Source organism: Rana temporaria, chromosome 2 (genome assembly GCF_905171775.1).
Source record: "Rana temporaria chromosome 2, aRanTem1.1, whole genome shotgun sequence".
Taxonomy (NCBI): Eukaryota; Metazoa; Chordata; class Amphibia; order Anura; family Ranidae; genus Rana; species Rana temporaria.
This window is the reverse complement of record NC_053490.1, coordinates 38,944,531-38,959,833: the sequence shown is the minus strand read 5'-3', so window position 1 is coordinate 38,959,833 and position 15,303 is coordinate 38,944,531. Positions and strand designations below refer to the sequence as shown.

Sequence of the window (15,303 nt, the reverse complement as noted above, 5' to 3'; positions counted from 1 at the left end):
ACGGACACCTGGATGGAGGCCGCAGACGGACACCTCCAAAGCTGCAGACGGACACGCTGGACGCTGCAGACGGGCACCTCCAAAGCTGCAGACGGACACGCTGGACGCCGCAGACGGACACCCGTGCAAGGAAGCCGCAGACGGACACCCACAAGGCTGGACGGACCCCGCGCAAGGCCGCAGACGGATGCCGGACAAGGCCGCCGATGGACGCAGGGCAAAAATGTAAGTTTTTTTTTTTTTTTACCTTTCTAAGCTTGGGGTGCGCGTTATACGCCATTGCGTGGTATACCCCGATAAATACGGTAATTTCGTTATTTCCAGGGATTCGTTTACATACGTATTACTAATAAGGTTTATTTCAAACATGTGAAGTGTGACGGGCCATTTGTTTGCCACAAATAGAGCTTTCTTTTGGTGGTATTTGATCACCTCTGCGGTTTTTATTTCTTGCACTATAAACAATTTTTTGGGAAAAAAAATAAAAAAATATATATATATATTTTACTTTCTGCTATAAAACACATCCAATAAAAAAAAAAATAGAAAAAAAACTGGTATATTTCTTCATCAATTTAAGCCAATATGTGTATTCTGCTACATATTTTTAGTAAAAAAAAAATCCCAAAAATCGTATATTGATGGGTTTTGCGCAAAAGTTATAGCGTCTACAAACTATGGTATATTTTTATTTATTTATTTTTACTGGTAATGGCGGCAATCAGAAACTTTTAGCGGGACTGTGGCATTGTGGGGGACAAATCGGACACTGACACTTTTTGGGGACCAGTGACACTAATTAAGACGCCTTTCACACTGGGTCATTTTGCAAGCGCTATTGCGCATAAAAAGAACGCCTGCAAAACACCTGAAACAGCCGCTGCTGTATCTCCAGTGTTAAAGCTGCGAGGGCTTTCACACTGGAGCGGTGCGCTAGCAAGACAGTAAAAAAAAGTCCTGCTAGCAACATCTTTGGAGCAGTGAAAGAGCGGTGTGTATACCGCTCCTGCCCATTGAAATCAATCGGACACCGCGGCTTTACCGCCAACAATGCGCCTCTGCAGAGGTGCTTAACGCTGGTTTTTAACCTTTTCTCGTGGCTAGCGGGGGGGGGGGGCCAATAGCGCCGCGAAATTGGCGGTAGAGAGCCGCTAAAAATAACGGCGCTTTACCAATGACGCTGCCCCAGTGTGCCCCAGGGGCTTTCATGATCAGTGCTGAAAATTATGCACTATCACTGTACTAATGACATTGGCTGGGATCAGGGGCAATCAACTGGTTAACTGTGTGCCTAGCTGGTGTTTTCTTACTGTGGGGGAGGTGCTTGTACTAGGGGAAGGCATTCATTGGTGCGCCTCTGCTTTGCAGAAACAAAGGCCCAGATTCTGAAAGGGCTTACGACGGCGCAACGCAATGTGCGCCATCGTAAGTCCTAATCTGGGCCGTCGTATCTATGCGCCTGATTCTTAGAATCAGCCCCGTCGTGTATGCAAATTAGCAAAATACACGAATTCCCGAACGTACGCGCGGTCGACGCAGTGAAGTTACGACGTTTACGTTAGATTTGCGATGCGTGAAGTTGCCCCTGCTATATGAGGGGCAACCAATGTTAAGTATGGCCGTCGTTCCCGCGTCGAAATTTTAAAATTGACGTTGTTTGCGTAAGTCGTCTGTGAATGGGGCTGTACGCCATTTACGTTCACGTCGAAACCAATGACGTCCTTGCGATGTCATTTAGCGCAATGCACGTCTGGAAATTTTAGGGACGGCGCATGCGCAGTACGTTCGGCGCGGGAACGCGCCTAAATTTAAATGATCCACGCCCCCTACCCGGCTCATTTGAATTAGGCGGGCTTGCGCCGGGGGATTTACGTTACGCCGCCGCAACTTTACAGGCAAGTTCTTTGTGAATAAAGCACTTGTCTGTAAAACTTGCGGCGGCGTAACGTAAATGACATATGTTACGCCGCCGCAGTATTACGCCCATCTACGAGAATCTGGGCCAAAGGATCCATGCCTTCTGTAGTGATAGAATGGCGATCTGCCTTGTTTACATAAGCAGATCAGTGTTCTCCCCCTTTACCAAAGGATCGGTGGGCCCACTGACATCAATGATAGGGCACTATTCCTTCTTCTTACACCAACGATGGGGCACTAGTCCTTCCACTGACACCAATAATGGAGCACTATTCCCCCCACTGACACCAACGGTGGGGCACTATTCCCCCCACTGATACCAACGATGGGTCACTATTCCTCCCACTGATACCAACGATGGGGCACTATTCCTCCCACTGATACCAATGATGGGGTACTATTCCCCCCACTGACATTAATGATTACCAAAAATATGTAGAAGAATACATATTGGCCTAAACTGATAAATAAAATAGTTTTTTTTGGTATATTTATTATAGTAAAAGGTAAAACAATTTTTTTTTTTTTTTTTTTTTCAAAATTGTCTGTCTTTTTTTTGTTTATAGTGCAAAAGATAAAAACCGCAGAGGTGATCAAATACCACCAAAAGAAAGCTCTATTTGTGGGGGGAAATTTTCAATTTTGTTTATGTACAACGTCGCACAACCGCGTAATTGTCAGTTAAAGCGACGCTGTACTGTATCGCACAAAATGGCCTGGTCATTAAGGGGGTAAATCCTTCCGGGGGTGAAGTGGTTAAATAAACCATTGCAATCATATCAGTTCGATATATGCAAAAAATAAAAAATAAAAATGTATCCTGGCTGCATTCTGCAAACTATAAAAACAATGGGGTAGATTCAGTAAGCAATTGCGTCTGCGTATCCATAGATACTAGGGTTGTCCAGATACCGATACTAGTATCGGTATCGGGACCGATACCGAGTATTTGCGGGAGTACTCGTACTCGCGCAAATGCTCCCGATACCTAAATAGAATACTTTTTTTGTATTTATCAACATGTTCTATGAAAATTCTTTGAGTTTTTTACTACTGCGTGACAAGCAAATAAAACATTTTTATTCATTTTTACTCATTTTTATTCTTTTATAATGTCTTGAGTTAGAGTTCTTCATAATTCTAAAGAAAATATCCTTAGTCTGTATTGTGGTTTGAAAACTGTCGCATGACATTTAAAAAAAGTATCGGTATTCGGTATCGGCGACTACATGAAAAAAAGTATCGGTACTTGTACTCGGTCCTAAAAAAGTGGTATCGGGACAACCCTAATAGATACGCAGCGCAATTGCTTAGTTGCGCCGGCGTATCGACTGCTCCTGATTCAGAAAGGTCGATACGCCGACTGCAGCCTAAGATATGACTGGCATAAGGCTCTTATGCTGTCGTATCGTAGGCTGCATTCTTACGATGGCCGCTAGGTGGCGTTCCCGTAGTGGTCAGCGTAGAATATGCAAATTGCATACTCACGCCGATACACAACCGTACGCGCGCCCTGCGTTTGCATTTTACGTAATTTGCGTTCGTCGGTTTCTGCGTAAGGCTGCCCATGCTATTAGCAGGGGCAGCCAATGCTAAGTATACCCGTCGTTCCCGCGTCGCGATTTAAAAAAATTACGTCGTTTGCGTAAGTGAATCGTGAACAGCGCTGGACACCATTTACGTTCACGTTGAAGCAAATGACGTCCTTGCGACGTCATTTACCGTAATGCACGTCGGGAAAGTTTCCCGACAGAGCATGCGCACTACGTTCGGCGCGGGAACGCGCCTAATTTAAATGATCCACGCCCCCTACGGGATCATTTAAAGCGGATGTGCCACGGGAAAATAATATTAAAAGCCAGCAGCTACAAATACTGCAGCTGCTGACTTTTAATATTAGGACACTTACCTGTCCTGGAGTCCAGCGCCGTCCGCAGCAGAGCACGAGCGATCGCTCGTCACCCTGCTGCTCCCCCCTCCATCCACGCTGAGGGAACCAGGAAGTGAAGCGCTGCGGCTTCACTGCCCGGTTCCCTACGGCGCATGCGCGAGTCGCGCCGCGCCCGCCGATTGGCTCCCGCTGTGTGCAGGGAGCCGAGTGTTCCCAGCACACAACGGGGGGGGGCGACGGGATGTGACGGAATGCCCGTCTTTTGCCTGTGAATGCCGTGCCGGAAGTGGGTGCAAATACCTGTCTTTAGACAGGTATCTGCACCCCCCTCCCCCTGAAAGGTGTCAAATGTGACACCGGAGGGGGGAGGGTTCCGATCAGCGGGACTCCACTTTAGGGTGGAGAACCGCTTTAAATTACGCGCGCTTACGCCGGGCAGTTTTCCGAAGCGCACACGCAAATTACGGAGCTACTGCTTCGTGAATGAAGCATAGCGCAGGTAATTTACGGAGGCGTAACGTAAAAACGGTACGCTGCGCCTCCGTAGTAGTGCGTGCCCCTACCTGAATCCACCCCAATGAATATATCCCAACAGGCAGAGAATAGGGGCAGGTGGGCAGATCTGATGAGGAGTCACGTCTCTGAAGTCATTGCCGGGAGTCCAGTGTGTGAAATGCTTCCTATCATTCATCCCATATTATACGCAATGCTAGCATTCTACTTACTTGAGGGCTGAGAAGGCAAATCCTTGGAGTCCATCTTTACATCTGCAATGACAAAAAGGGGAGTCATCATTTTCATTGTCCATGAACACATTTCCATGTCACTCAGTAATTGCATTACTACAGATCTGTGATCTCAGGTCTAATAAAGGAAAGAGAAACACATGGGCGGCAGTATCGGGACTGATCCTCCCAAAATTGTTGATTGGTTTCACAAAAACTGCAGCAAACACAGACAGCCGTGTCAGATGAGAAACTACATAGCACTGGTCTGGTCCGCAAACTGCCCCTGCTATATACAGGCAATGGAAAATGTCAGGTAAAGAAGTAAACAACTGTTTTAAAGCGGTATTAAACCCCAAACCAAAAATGTAATATACTGCAGATTACCGACCCTTAGATGTGGTGGCTATTTGTTTTGTCGTTTTTTTGGGCATTTTTCCCTCTGTTTTTACCTGGTGTTCTGGCCAGTAACACACTTTCTGTATTAGAATGCCCCCGCTCTGGATGAAGGAGCACAGATAGCACCTATGGACAGCATCATTGGCAGTCTGGGGGGGGGGGGGAGTGTTGGATGTACTAGCAGATTGAGATACACTAACAAATTTAAGCCAAACTCCATCTCACACTTGTAGAAACACACAGGGGCAGATCCACAAAAAGATTACGCCGGCGTATCTATTGCTACGCCAACGTAATTTTAAAATTCCAGCGTCGTATCTTTGTTTTGTATCTACAAAACAAGATACGACGGCATCTCGGAGGGATCCGACAGGCGTACGTCTTAGTACGCCGTCGGATCTTAAGGTGCAACATTTCGGCGGCCGCTAGGTGGCGTTACCGTCGAATTCCGCATTGAGTATGCAAATGAGCTATTTACGGCGATCCACGAATGTACGTCCGGCGCAATTTTTTACTTAGTTTTCGTTCGGCTTTTTCCGGCGTATAGTTAACCGTACTCAATGTTAAGTATGGCCGTCGTTCCCGTGTCCAATTCTGAATTTTTTACGTCGTTTGCGTAAGTCGTTCGCGAATAGGGATTTGCATAGAACGACGTCACCGTCGGAAGCATTGGCTTTTTCCGGGTTAATTTCGAGCATGCGCACTGGGATACCCCCACGGACGGCGCATGCGCAGTTAAAAAAAAACGCTGCTTACGTCGGGTCACGACGTATTAACATAAAACACGCCCCCATTACATCCATTTGAATCCCGCGCCCTTACGCCGCCGTAACTTACGGTGCAAATTCGAAAAAAATAAATAAGTTGCGGCGGCGTAGTGTATCTTAGATACACTGCGCCCGGTGGATTCTTATGCTCAGGTACGTGGATCTGCCCCACAATCTTTCTTCTCTCCTCAGATAGCATGGCTCTCCTGGGCGAACCCGTATATTTACGGAATTTCACCAAGGAGAGCCACTCTGCTGCAGTATATCTGTGTGAGTCGGTCGGGAACCAGTTAAAAACATCAAGGTATAGTTCTTATGTTCTGATATTTTTTCACCGGGCCTTCAATAAGAAAGAGACACGGGGGGGGGGGGGGGGGGCTGGCAGTAGCTGTGTTTGGGAATAGCTATTCAGATCACCAGAATATTAACAGATGAAAGAGGAAGGTTGGTGTACTAAGGCAATGCCTGGAAAAAATGCCAAGGACTGAGCAGGTACAGAACTCCCTATATGTGCATTTCAACGTTTAACCACTTGGCGTCCACGCTATAGCCGAATGACTGCTACAGCGCGGACCTGCTTTGCCGGCAGGCCGTCAATAAACATCCTCTTCAGGGGGCGCGCTCGCTGTGATCACCGAGTCACTGAGACTCAGGTGATCACAGATCCGAGTAAGGGGCTGGTCCCGGCCCCTTACCACGTGATCAGCTGTCAGCCAATGACAGCTGATCACGTGATGTAAACAAAAGCTTGGTAATAGTTTATTTTCTCCTCACGCTGACAGCGTGAGGAGAAAAAAAAGCCGATCACCGGCTTTTGTGTAAGGGACATCGGTCCCGAGTGGAAGAGGCACACCAGCCTCATCTGTGCCAAGAAGTTCTGCCTGCCAGTGCCCACCAGTGAAAAACAGTGCCACCTATCAATGCCCACCAGAGCCTCATCAGTGCCGCCTAGCAGTGCTGTCTATCAGTCTCACCTACCAGTGCTGATCAGTGCCCATCATGACCGCCCATCAGTGCCCATCACTGCCACCTATCAGTGCCCATCACTGCCACCTATCAGTGCCCATCACTGCCACCTATCAGTGCCCATCACTGCCACCTATCAGTGCCAATTCTCAGTGCCCACCAGTGCCACCTATCAATGCCCTTCAGTGCCAGCTCTGTCACCTCTCAGTGCCCACCAATGCCACCTCTTAGTGTCCAACAGTGCCGCCTATCAGTGCCCACCAGTGAAAAACAGTGCCACCTATCAATGCCCACCAGAGCCTCATCAGTGCCGCCTAGCAGTGCTGTCTATCAGTCTCACCTACCAGTGCTGATCAGTGCCCATCATGACCGCACAACAGTGCCCATCACTGCCACCTATCAGTGCCCATAACTGCCACCTATCAGTGCCCATCACTGCCACCTATCAGTGCCAATTCTCAGTGCCCACCAGTGCCACCTATCAATGCCCTTCAGTGCCAGCTCTGTCACCTCTCAGTGCCCACCAATGCCACCTCTTAGTGTCCACCAGTGCCGCCTATCAGTGCCCACCAGTGCAGCCTCCTCAGAGTACATCAATGTAGGAGAAAAATTACCCGTAAAAAGGTTTCGTATTTTTTATTAATCCGGTCTGTTTTAAAAAAAAAAAAAAAAAAAAAAACACACAGAGGTGATCAAATACCACCAACAGAAAGCTCTATTTGTGGGAAAAAAATGATAAACATGTCATTTGGGTACAGTGTTGTATGATCGCTCAACTGTCAGTCAAAGAGTAAGAGCGCTGAAAGCTAAAAAATGGTCTGGGCAGGAGGTGGGTTTAGGTGCCCAGTAAGCAAGTGGTTAATAATTCTATTTAGACTTTAATCACTTGCCCTCTGGAAGATTTACACACTTTCATGAACAGGCGTTACTTTTACTGACAACTGGGCGGTCATGCAACGCTGTACTCAAATAAAATTGATCTCTTTTTTTCCCACAAATAGAGCTTTCTTTTGGTGGTATTTGATACCTTCTTCGTTTTTTATTATTTGCTATATAAACAGAAAAAAAGAACAACAATTTAAAAAAATAAAATTATTATTTACATTTTTTTTTTACTTGTAATGATGACGTCTTAAAGCAGGACTGCGACATTGTGGCGGACAAATCGGACACTAAGTGACACTTTTTAGAACCAGTGACACGAATACAGTGATCAGTGCTAAATATATGCACTGTCACTGTACTAATGACACTGGCAGTGAAGAAGTTAACATGGGGGGGGGGTAAATGTGTTCCTAGAGAGTGTTTGCCGATCGTGTGTACGGGGGATGTGCTTGTACTGTGGGAAGGCAGAGATCCGAGATTGCCCCTGATGTTAACCCCTTCCCTGCCAGTGCCATTAGTACAATGTCAGTGCATATTTTTTGCACTGATCACTGTAATAATGTCACGATTCCCAAAAAAGTGTCAAAAATGTCTGTTAGGTGTCCGATCTTTCCGCCACAATCCCGTTAAAAACCACTTATCACCTCCATTACTAGTAAAAAAAAAAATGCCATAAATCTATCCCCTATTTTGTAGACGCTATAACTTTTGGGCAAACCAATTAACACTTTTTTTTTTTTTTTTACCAAAAGTATGTAGCAGAATACAAATTGCCCGAAATTAGATTTTTTGCATTTGTTTATTGTGTGTGTGTGTGTGTGTGTGTTTTAAAGCAGAAAATAAAAAATATATATTTTTTTCCCTCAAAATTGTCGCTCTCTTTTTGTTTATAGCGCAACAAATGAAAACCCCAGAGGTGGTCAAATACCACAAAAGACTCTCTTTGTGAGAAAAAAAGGATATCAATTTTGTTTGTGTACAACTTCGCACGACCGCGTTAATGCCAGTTAAAATAACACAGTGCCGTATCGCAAAAAATGGCCCGGTCATTAAGGGGGGGCAAATCCTTCCGGGGCTCAAGTGGTTAAAGCGGAGTTCCACCCACAATTTTTTTTTTAAAAAGTCAGCAGCTACAAACACCGTAGCTGCTGACTTTTATTAAGGACACTTACCTGTCCTACTCGCCCGCAATGTCAGCTGCCCCGAGTCCGACCCCTCGATGCTAGCAGCTCCCGGCGCCGCCATCCTCAGTAAGGGAAACAGGTAGTGAAGCCGTGCGGCTTTACTGCCCGTTTCCTACTGCGCATGCGCGAGCTGCGCGACTCTTTGTGAATGGGCCGGTGTAGTGTCACAGTTTGCTGCCTATCGTAGAATGCTGCGGAAGTCACGTGGCGGCCAACTGCGCATGCGCGATGCGTTCCAAACGCAAGTGCGATGCGTTCCAATGGATTTTCGACAGTGCACACCAGCGAACCCGGCATTCAGGGCGACGTGGATTTAGAGGAAAGTGGCTCGCTCGGCCTCCTGGCTCTTTTTTTAACATCCTCCAATCCACGGGGATGTTAAGGAAAGAGCCTGGATGCCGACCGAGGTTTCACTGGTGTGCACTGTCGTGAATCCATTGGAACGCATGCGCAGTTGGCCGCCACGTGACTTTCGGAGCATTCTAGGATAGGCAGTAAACTGTGACAATACACCGGCTGCTCTCTGGAATACACACAGGGCCAAATCCTCAAAAGGGATACGCAGGCGGAACTGCTGTTCAGCCTGCGTATCCCTGTGCCTATCTTTGGAACTGATCCTCAGAATCAGTTTTCCAAAGATAGGCAGAAGATCCGACATCTGTAAGACACTTACACTGTCAGATCTTAGGATGCAGTACCGCATCCGCCGCTGGGGGCATTTCGAGTCGAAATGCCGCTTTGCGTATGCAAATGAGGACTTACGGAGATCCACAAAGCTTTTCAGCTTTGTGTTTTCTGCGTAAGTTTACGTTTGCAATGCATACGTAAAATTAGTTCTGCTTTTACAAAGTGTAAACTAGTAACACCATGTAAAAACAGACCTTTTTTTCGATCGCCGCTTTTTTTTAAAATTTTTAATTTTTTTTCCCGGCGCGTAACTTTTTTTTTACCCGACGCAACTTTATTGTCCCGTCGCAATCCACAAAGCCCGACGTAACGTAATTTCGCGCGCTGCCCATCGGGAAAATGACGTCACGAGCATGCGCAGTACGGCCGGCGCGGGAGCGCGCCTCATTTAAATTGGCATCGTCCCCTGGATGAGAAGACCGCCTTGCGACGGAGGCACTTAAGTTACACAGCCGAAAATTTCTAGGTAAGTGCTTTGTGGATCGGGCACTTAGGTAGAAATTTTCCGCAAGTGTAACTTAACTGCTAAAAGTTAAGTTAGGCAGGTTTTTTGTGGATTTGCCCCACAGTTCCCAGAAGGCAGTGCGCCCCATTCACAGGAAGACACCGCAGGAGGACGGAGGAAGAAGACCCACCGCGGACAATGAAGAGGCAGATTACGGACTTCCGCATAGCAACCTCTATTTCTGGTAAGTATAAAAAAAAACAATTTAAACTCCACTTTAAACAAGAGCCAATTAACCCAACAGCATGTCTTTGGAGTGTGGGAGGAAACTGGAGTACCCAAAGGAAACCCACGCAGGCACTTGGAAGAATATGCAAACTCCAGGAAGGTAGTGCCATGGTGGGGACTGGAACCAAAGTTTACAGGTAGGAGGAGCTATATAGAGAGGTTCCAGAAGAACTTAGAAAGTAATTTTGTTTTGGAAATGTCTCAAAGATGCAAAACAATAATTACATTTGTGACACAATTCAACCTGAAAGAGGTCTTATGCAACTACACTTGAAATATCACCAACATGCCAATATTTTGTGAATTTGTCACAAGAATTGTGCCACATAGAGCTTGAATTGAAGAAGAATTAAAATTGCAATCTTTCTCCCTTTCCGATCTTCAAAACAGCACGTCACAATATTTCTTATGAAGTGTACACATGGTCGGAATTTCCGACAAGAAAAGTCCGATGTGAGCTTTTGGTCGGAAATTCCGACCATGTGTAGGCTCCATCTGACTTTTCCAGTTGGAATTTCCGCCAACAAAAATTTAAGAGCAGGTTCTCAAATTTTCAGACGGAAAACATTCCAAATCGGAAATTCCGATCGTCCGTAGCAATTCCGACGCGCAAAATTTTCGACGCATGCATTGAACTTAATTTTCTCGGCTCATCGTAGCGTCGTACGTCACCGTGTTCTTGATAGCAGGGGAAAAGGGAATAGCCGCTCCAGGTGAGAACCCAGATGAATATCCTCCGTTGCACTTAGCAAAGAAGGAACAAAGATTGTCTCTGGACAGCCGCACTCTGAACAAATTGTAGCCTTTTATTAAAAGAAGGACAGCACTACAAGTCACAGCAAAATATAATAAAACCTGACTTCTGACGCGTTTCACACTGAAACGAGTGCTTAGTGCTAGTTTCAGTGCGAAACGCGTCAGCAGTCAGGTTTTATTATATTTTGCTGTGACTTGTAGTGCTGTCCTTTTAATAAAAGGCTACAATTTGTTCAGAGTGCGGCTGTCCAGAGACAATCTTTGTTCCTGCACCGCGTTCTTGACGGTCGAAAGTTCAGAGAACTTTTGTGTGACCGTGTGTATGCAAGCCAAGCTTGAGCCAAGCTTCAGCAGAAACCATCCGACTTTTTTCCGACGGAAAATCCGATCGTGTGTACGCGGCATAACGAGTGCAGAGAGTTCTCACAGCTGGATAAACAAAATCCAAAGAAGTTTTAATACAACAGGAGAATAAGTGGAAACTAAGTATCTTTTCGTTCTTTTATCAAAGGAAAGAACTCTGGTGTGTAAATGAATGAAGTTTAACCATTTAAAGACCAAACCTTTTCTGACATGTGTTGCTTACAAGTAAAAAAATCATTATTTTCTGCTAGAAAATTACTTGGAACACCCAAACATGATATATATATATATATATATATATTTTTTAGCAGAGACTCTAGAGCAGTGATGGCGAACCTTGGCACCCCAGATGTTTTGGGACTACATTTCCCATGATGCTTAAATACACTGCAGTGTAGATGGACATAGGTGTGCACAGCCTATTGCATTAGGGTGTGCACCCCAAAGTTCAAACACACATGCGTGTGTATATATATATATTTATATGGCAAGGGATGGTGTTGGTAGAGCAGTGTACTATGTCGGTAGAGCAGAGGTTGGTGTCAGTAGAGCAGTGGACGGTGTCAGAAGGGCACAGATTGGTGTCAGTAGTTTATTTCTTATTTTTTTTTTTTTTTTTATTACAATATTTTTTACAATAATTTTTTATTATAGTTTTTTACAATTATTTTTAGGAGCCCCATTGGAGGGCTTTGGTGAAATGTCAAGGGTCTAGACTCTAAACAGACCCCTTGATGTCTCACTTTTGAGACAGAGAAAGGGACTGAGGACAGAGATTCCCCAGTCCCTTTCTCTGCAGTAAAGCAGCAGGGGGAATCTGCCCAGCACAGGGTTATTAGGGTGTGCCCAGGCACACCCTGTGCGCACACCTATGGTCGTGGGAAATGTAGTTTCAAAAGATCTGGGGTGCCAAGGTTCGCCATCACTGCCCTAGAGAATAAAATGGTGGTTGTTGCAATATTTTATGTCACACGTATTTGCGCATTTTTTTTTGTCAAAAATACACTAAAATGAATAATAAAAAAAATAAAAAATAGACAGCAAAGTTAGCCCAATTTTTTTGGGTATAATGTGAAAGAAGATGTTACACCGTGAGAATCAGGAACTTTATTCTAAGCAAAAAAATCGTGATTCTCATTTTAGGCAAAATCGTGCAGCTCTAGTGCCGTACAGTAAAAGTGCCAGAAAAAAACATTGTGAATTTGCTGCATGCATTGCTATTAACAAGGATAATGTCTCAATGGGGTTGATTTACTAAAGGTAAATCCACTTTGCACTTTCCACTTTGGAAGTGCAGTCGCTGTAGATCCGAGGGGGACATGCAAGGAAAATAAAAAACAGCATTTTAGCTTGTACATGATTGGATGATAAAATCAGCAGAGCTTCCCCTCATTTCAGATCTTCCCCCCAAGATCTAAAGCGACTGCACTTCCAATTGCACTGGCAGTGCACTTGTAGTGCAAAGTGGATTTTCCTTTCGTAAATAACCCCCAATGTTTTTTATTGGAATCTGGTGCAAGAACTTCTGACTACATACACATGGGCAGAAATGTCTCACGAATGCCCCTTTTGTGGTTTGCAGTATTTTATTGCACCTCTAGATGTCACTAGACTCCACGCGGGAGTAGATGCAGAGACCGCAGTAGCATTTTTTCCATGGACATGTGTATATAGAACATTGATTTTTACAAGAAACCAGATCTAGAGAACAGTAAAATGTGAACAGCGTTTTATGCCTTGCTCGTGCCTGTCTGGATCGGGGTCACACTGGGTCTGAACACAGTCACACACAGCTCAGGTTTCTATCCAACTCACAAGTGTTGTTAACACTATTCCTGGTCTATTTTTCCAATATCGGGTTTCTGCTCAGTTTGAGCGACTGACCCTGAAAATGTGTGTAGATAGACGCATCGTCTCCATGCAATTCCCTGTCCTGCACAGATTTCTGTAGAATCTTTGCGGCTCTCTTCTAATCATTACAGGAAATGAAAGAGCCACAGGTAGGAAAGTCACTTGAGGGGCCCTCTACTTCTGCTGGCCTAAAGCTGGCAATATAAACTATATTACCAAAAGTATTGAGACGACTGCCTTTACACGCACATGAACATTAATGGCATCCCGGTCTTAGTCCGTAGGGTTCAATATTGAGTAGGCCCACCCTTTGCAGCTATAGCAGCTTCAACTCTTCTAGGAAGGCTGTCCACAAGGTTTAGGAGTGTGTCTATGGGAATGTTTGACCATTTTTCTAGAAGGCCTGGCTCGCAGTCTCCGCTCTAATGTGAAGGCCAGTAAAAGGTCCTCCACCCCAAACTCACTCATCCATGTCTTTATGGAATTTGCTCTGTGCACTGGTCCAAATCATTTGGTTGGAGGGGGGATTATAGTGTGGGGTTGCTTTTCAGGGGTTGGGCTTGGCCCTTTACTTCCAGTGAAGGGAACTCCTAAAGCATCAGCATACCAAGACATTTTGGACAATTTCATCCTTCCAACTTTGTGGGAACAGTTTCGGGATGGCCCCTTCCTGTCCTGTTCCAAAATCACTGAGCACCAGTGCACAAAGCAAGGTCCATAAAGACATGGATGAGCGAGTTTGGGGTGGAGGAGCTTGACTGGCCTGCACAGAGTCCTGACCTCAACACGATAGAACACCTTTGGGATGAATTTGAGCGGAGACTGCGAGTCAGCCCTTCTCATCCAACATCAGTGCCTGACCTCATAAATGCACTTCTGGAAGAATGGTCAAACATTCCCATAGACACACTCCTAAACCTTGTGGACAGCCTTCCCAGAAGACAATGCACACACGCTCATCCATCCATTCCATCTGAGACAGTGAGCTGGATCATCTTGTCACCATAAGGGGAACACTTCCAGATTTCCATCTGAGGATCAGAGATCCCAATAAGCGCTGAATGATCTTCCTGAGTAAGGAAGATTGCCGGTGGTCTGGTAAGCCCCCATCTGCTTTATGGTGAAGATGTCACAACAGTGAATGTCTAAGCACTGCGCCATCAGGATCGATCTATCAAGTGTGGGACACTGGCATGCATAAACTGTTTGCACAGGAGCACTTTAGTAATCAATTTATGAACGTTTGCACTTTATGAATGCAATATATTTTGCACTTTTGTATAAGGACATTTTTGTATTGAATAATATTTTGATTGGATTTATTGTTCACATTTTTTATGCGCCCCCCCCCCCCTCCTGAACCGTACCAGGCCGCATGCCCTCAACGTGGGGGGTGGGTGCTTTGGGGCAGGGGGGGTGCCCTGCGGCCCCCCCACACCACAGCAACCTGTCCCCATGTTGATGAGGACAAGGGCCTCTTTCCGACAACCCCAGGCGAGAAGAGAAGTCGCCGAGGCAGTCCCTGGGCAGAAGGAGAAAGTCCCACTCCTACTGAAGCCCCCACTCCCCCCCCCCCAAAAAAATTACATGCCAAATGTGGCATGTAAGGGGGTGAGGAGTGCTTAAAGCGGAAGTTCCACTTTTGGGTGGAACTCCGCTTTAAATGGACCTGGCCGCTCCTGCCCCACTCCACAGCCCAGTGCTCAAGTGAACGCAGAGGGGGGCAGAGCAGCAATCTGCTGAGTGACAGTCACCAGCTCTCTGCTCAGGGAGGCCTGAGAACCGAGCGATCGGCAGTGTTTGATCGCTCAGTTCTCAGTGTTAGAGCCGTCGGGGGACTGATGTTGCATCCATCTAGGCAAGTATGATTCTGTAAAAAAATGTAACCCCATAATTCTCTTTTAACTCTCAGTTCCAGGTAGAAGGAACACATGCATTGGTCAGAGCCTGTGCACAGACTCACAAGGTCCAAAAACTGTAATTTCCGGGCCGACGTAAGCTCCAGGTTTCATGTCCCCTCAAGTACATTAAGGCTCCATTCACAATTGTGTGACTTGTCATCCAACTTTGGACATCAAAGTCGCATGACAAGTTGTTACCCATGTTTTCCAATAATAACAACCATTCATATATATGCAACTTAAAGTTGCAGCGACTTCAAAGTAGTTAATGCACTACT

General features: G+C 45.8%; 1 protein-coding gene across 1 annotated transcript in view; it reads right to left on the bottom strand.

Annotated features, from left to right (window-relative positions):
* The window catches only part of TMEM135 (transmembrane protein 135), a 497,220-nt gene that overhangs the window by 42,111 nt on the left and 439,806 nt on the right, over window positions 1-15,303 (bottom strand). The window contains exon 7 of the mRNA XM_040340102.1: window positions 4,534-4,575. Within this exon, the coding sequence (XP_040196036.1) occupies window positions 4,534-4,575 (42 nt within the window). The remainder of the gene's footprint in view (window positions 1-4,533; window positions 4,576-15,303) is intronic.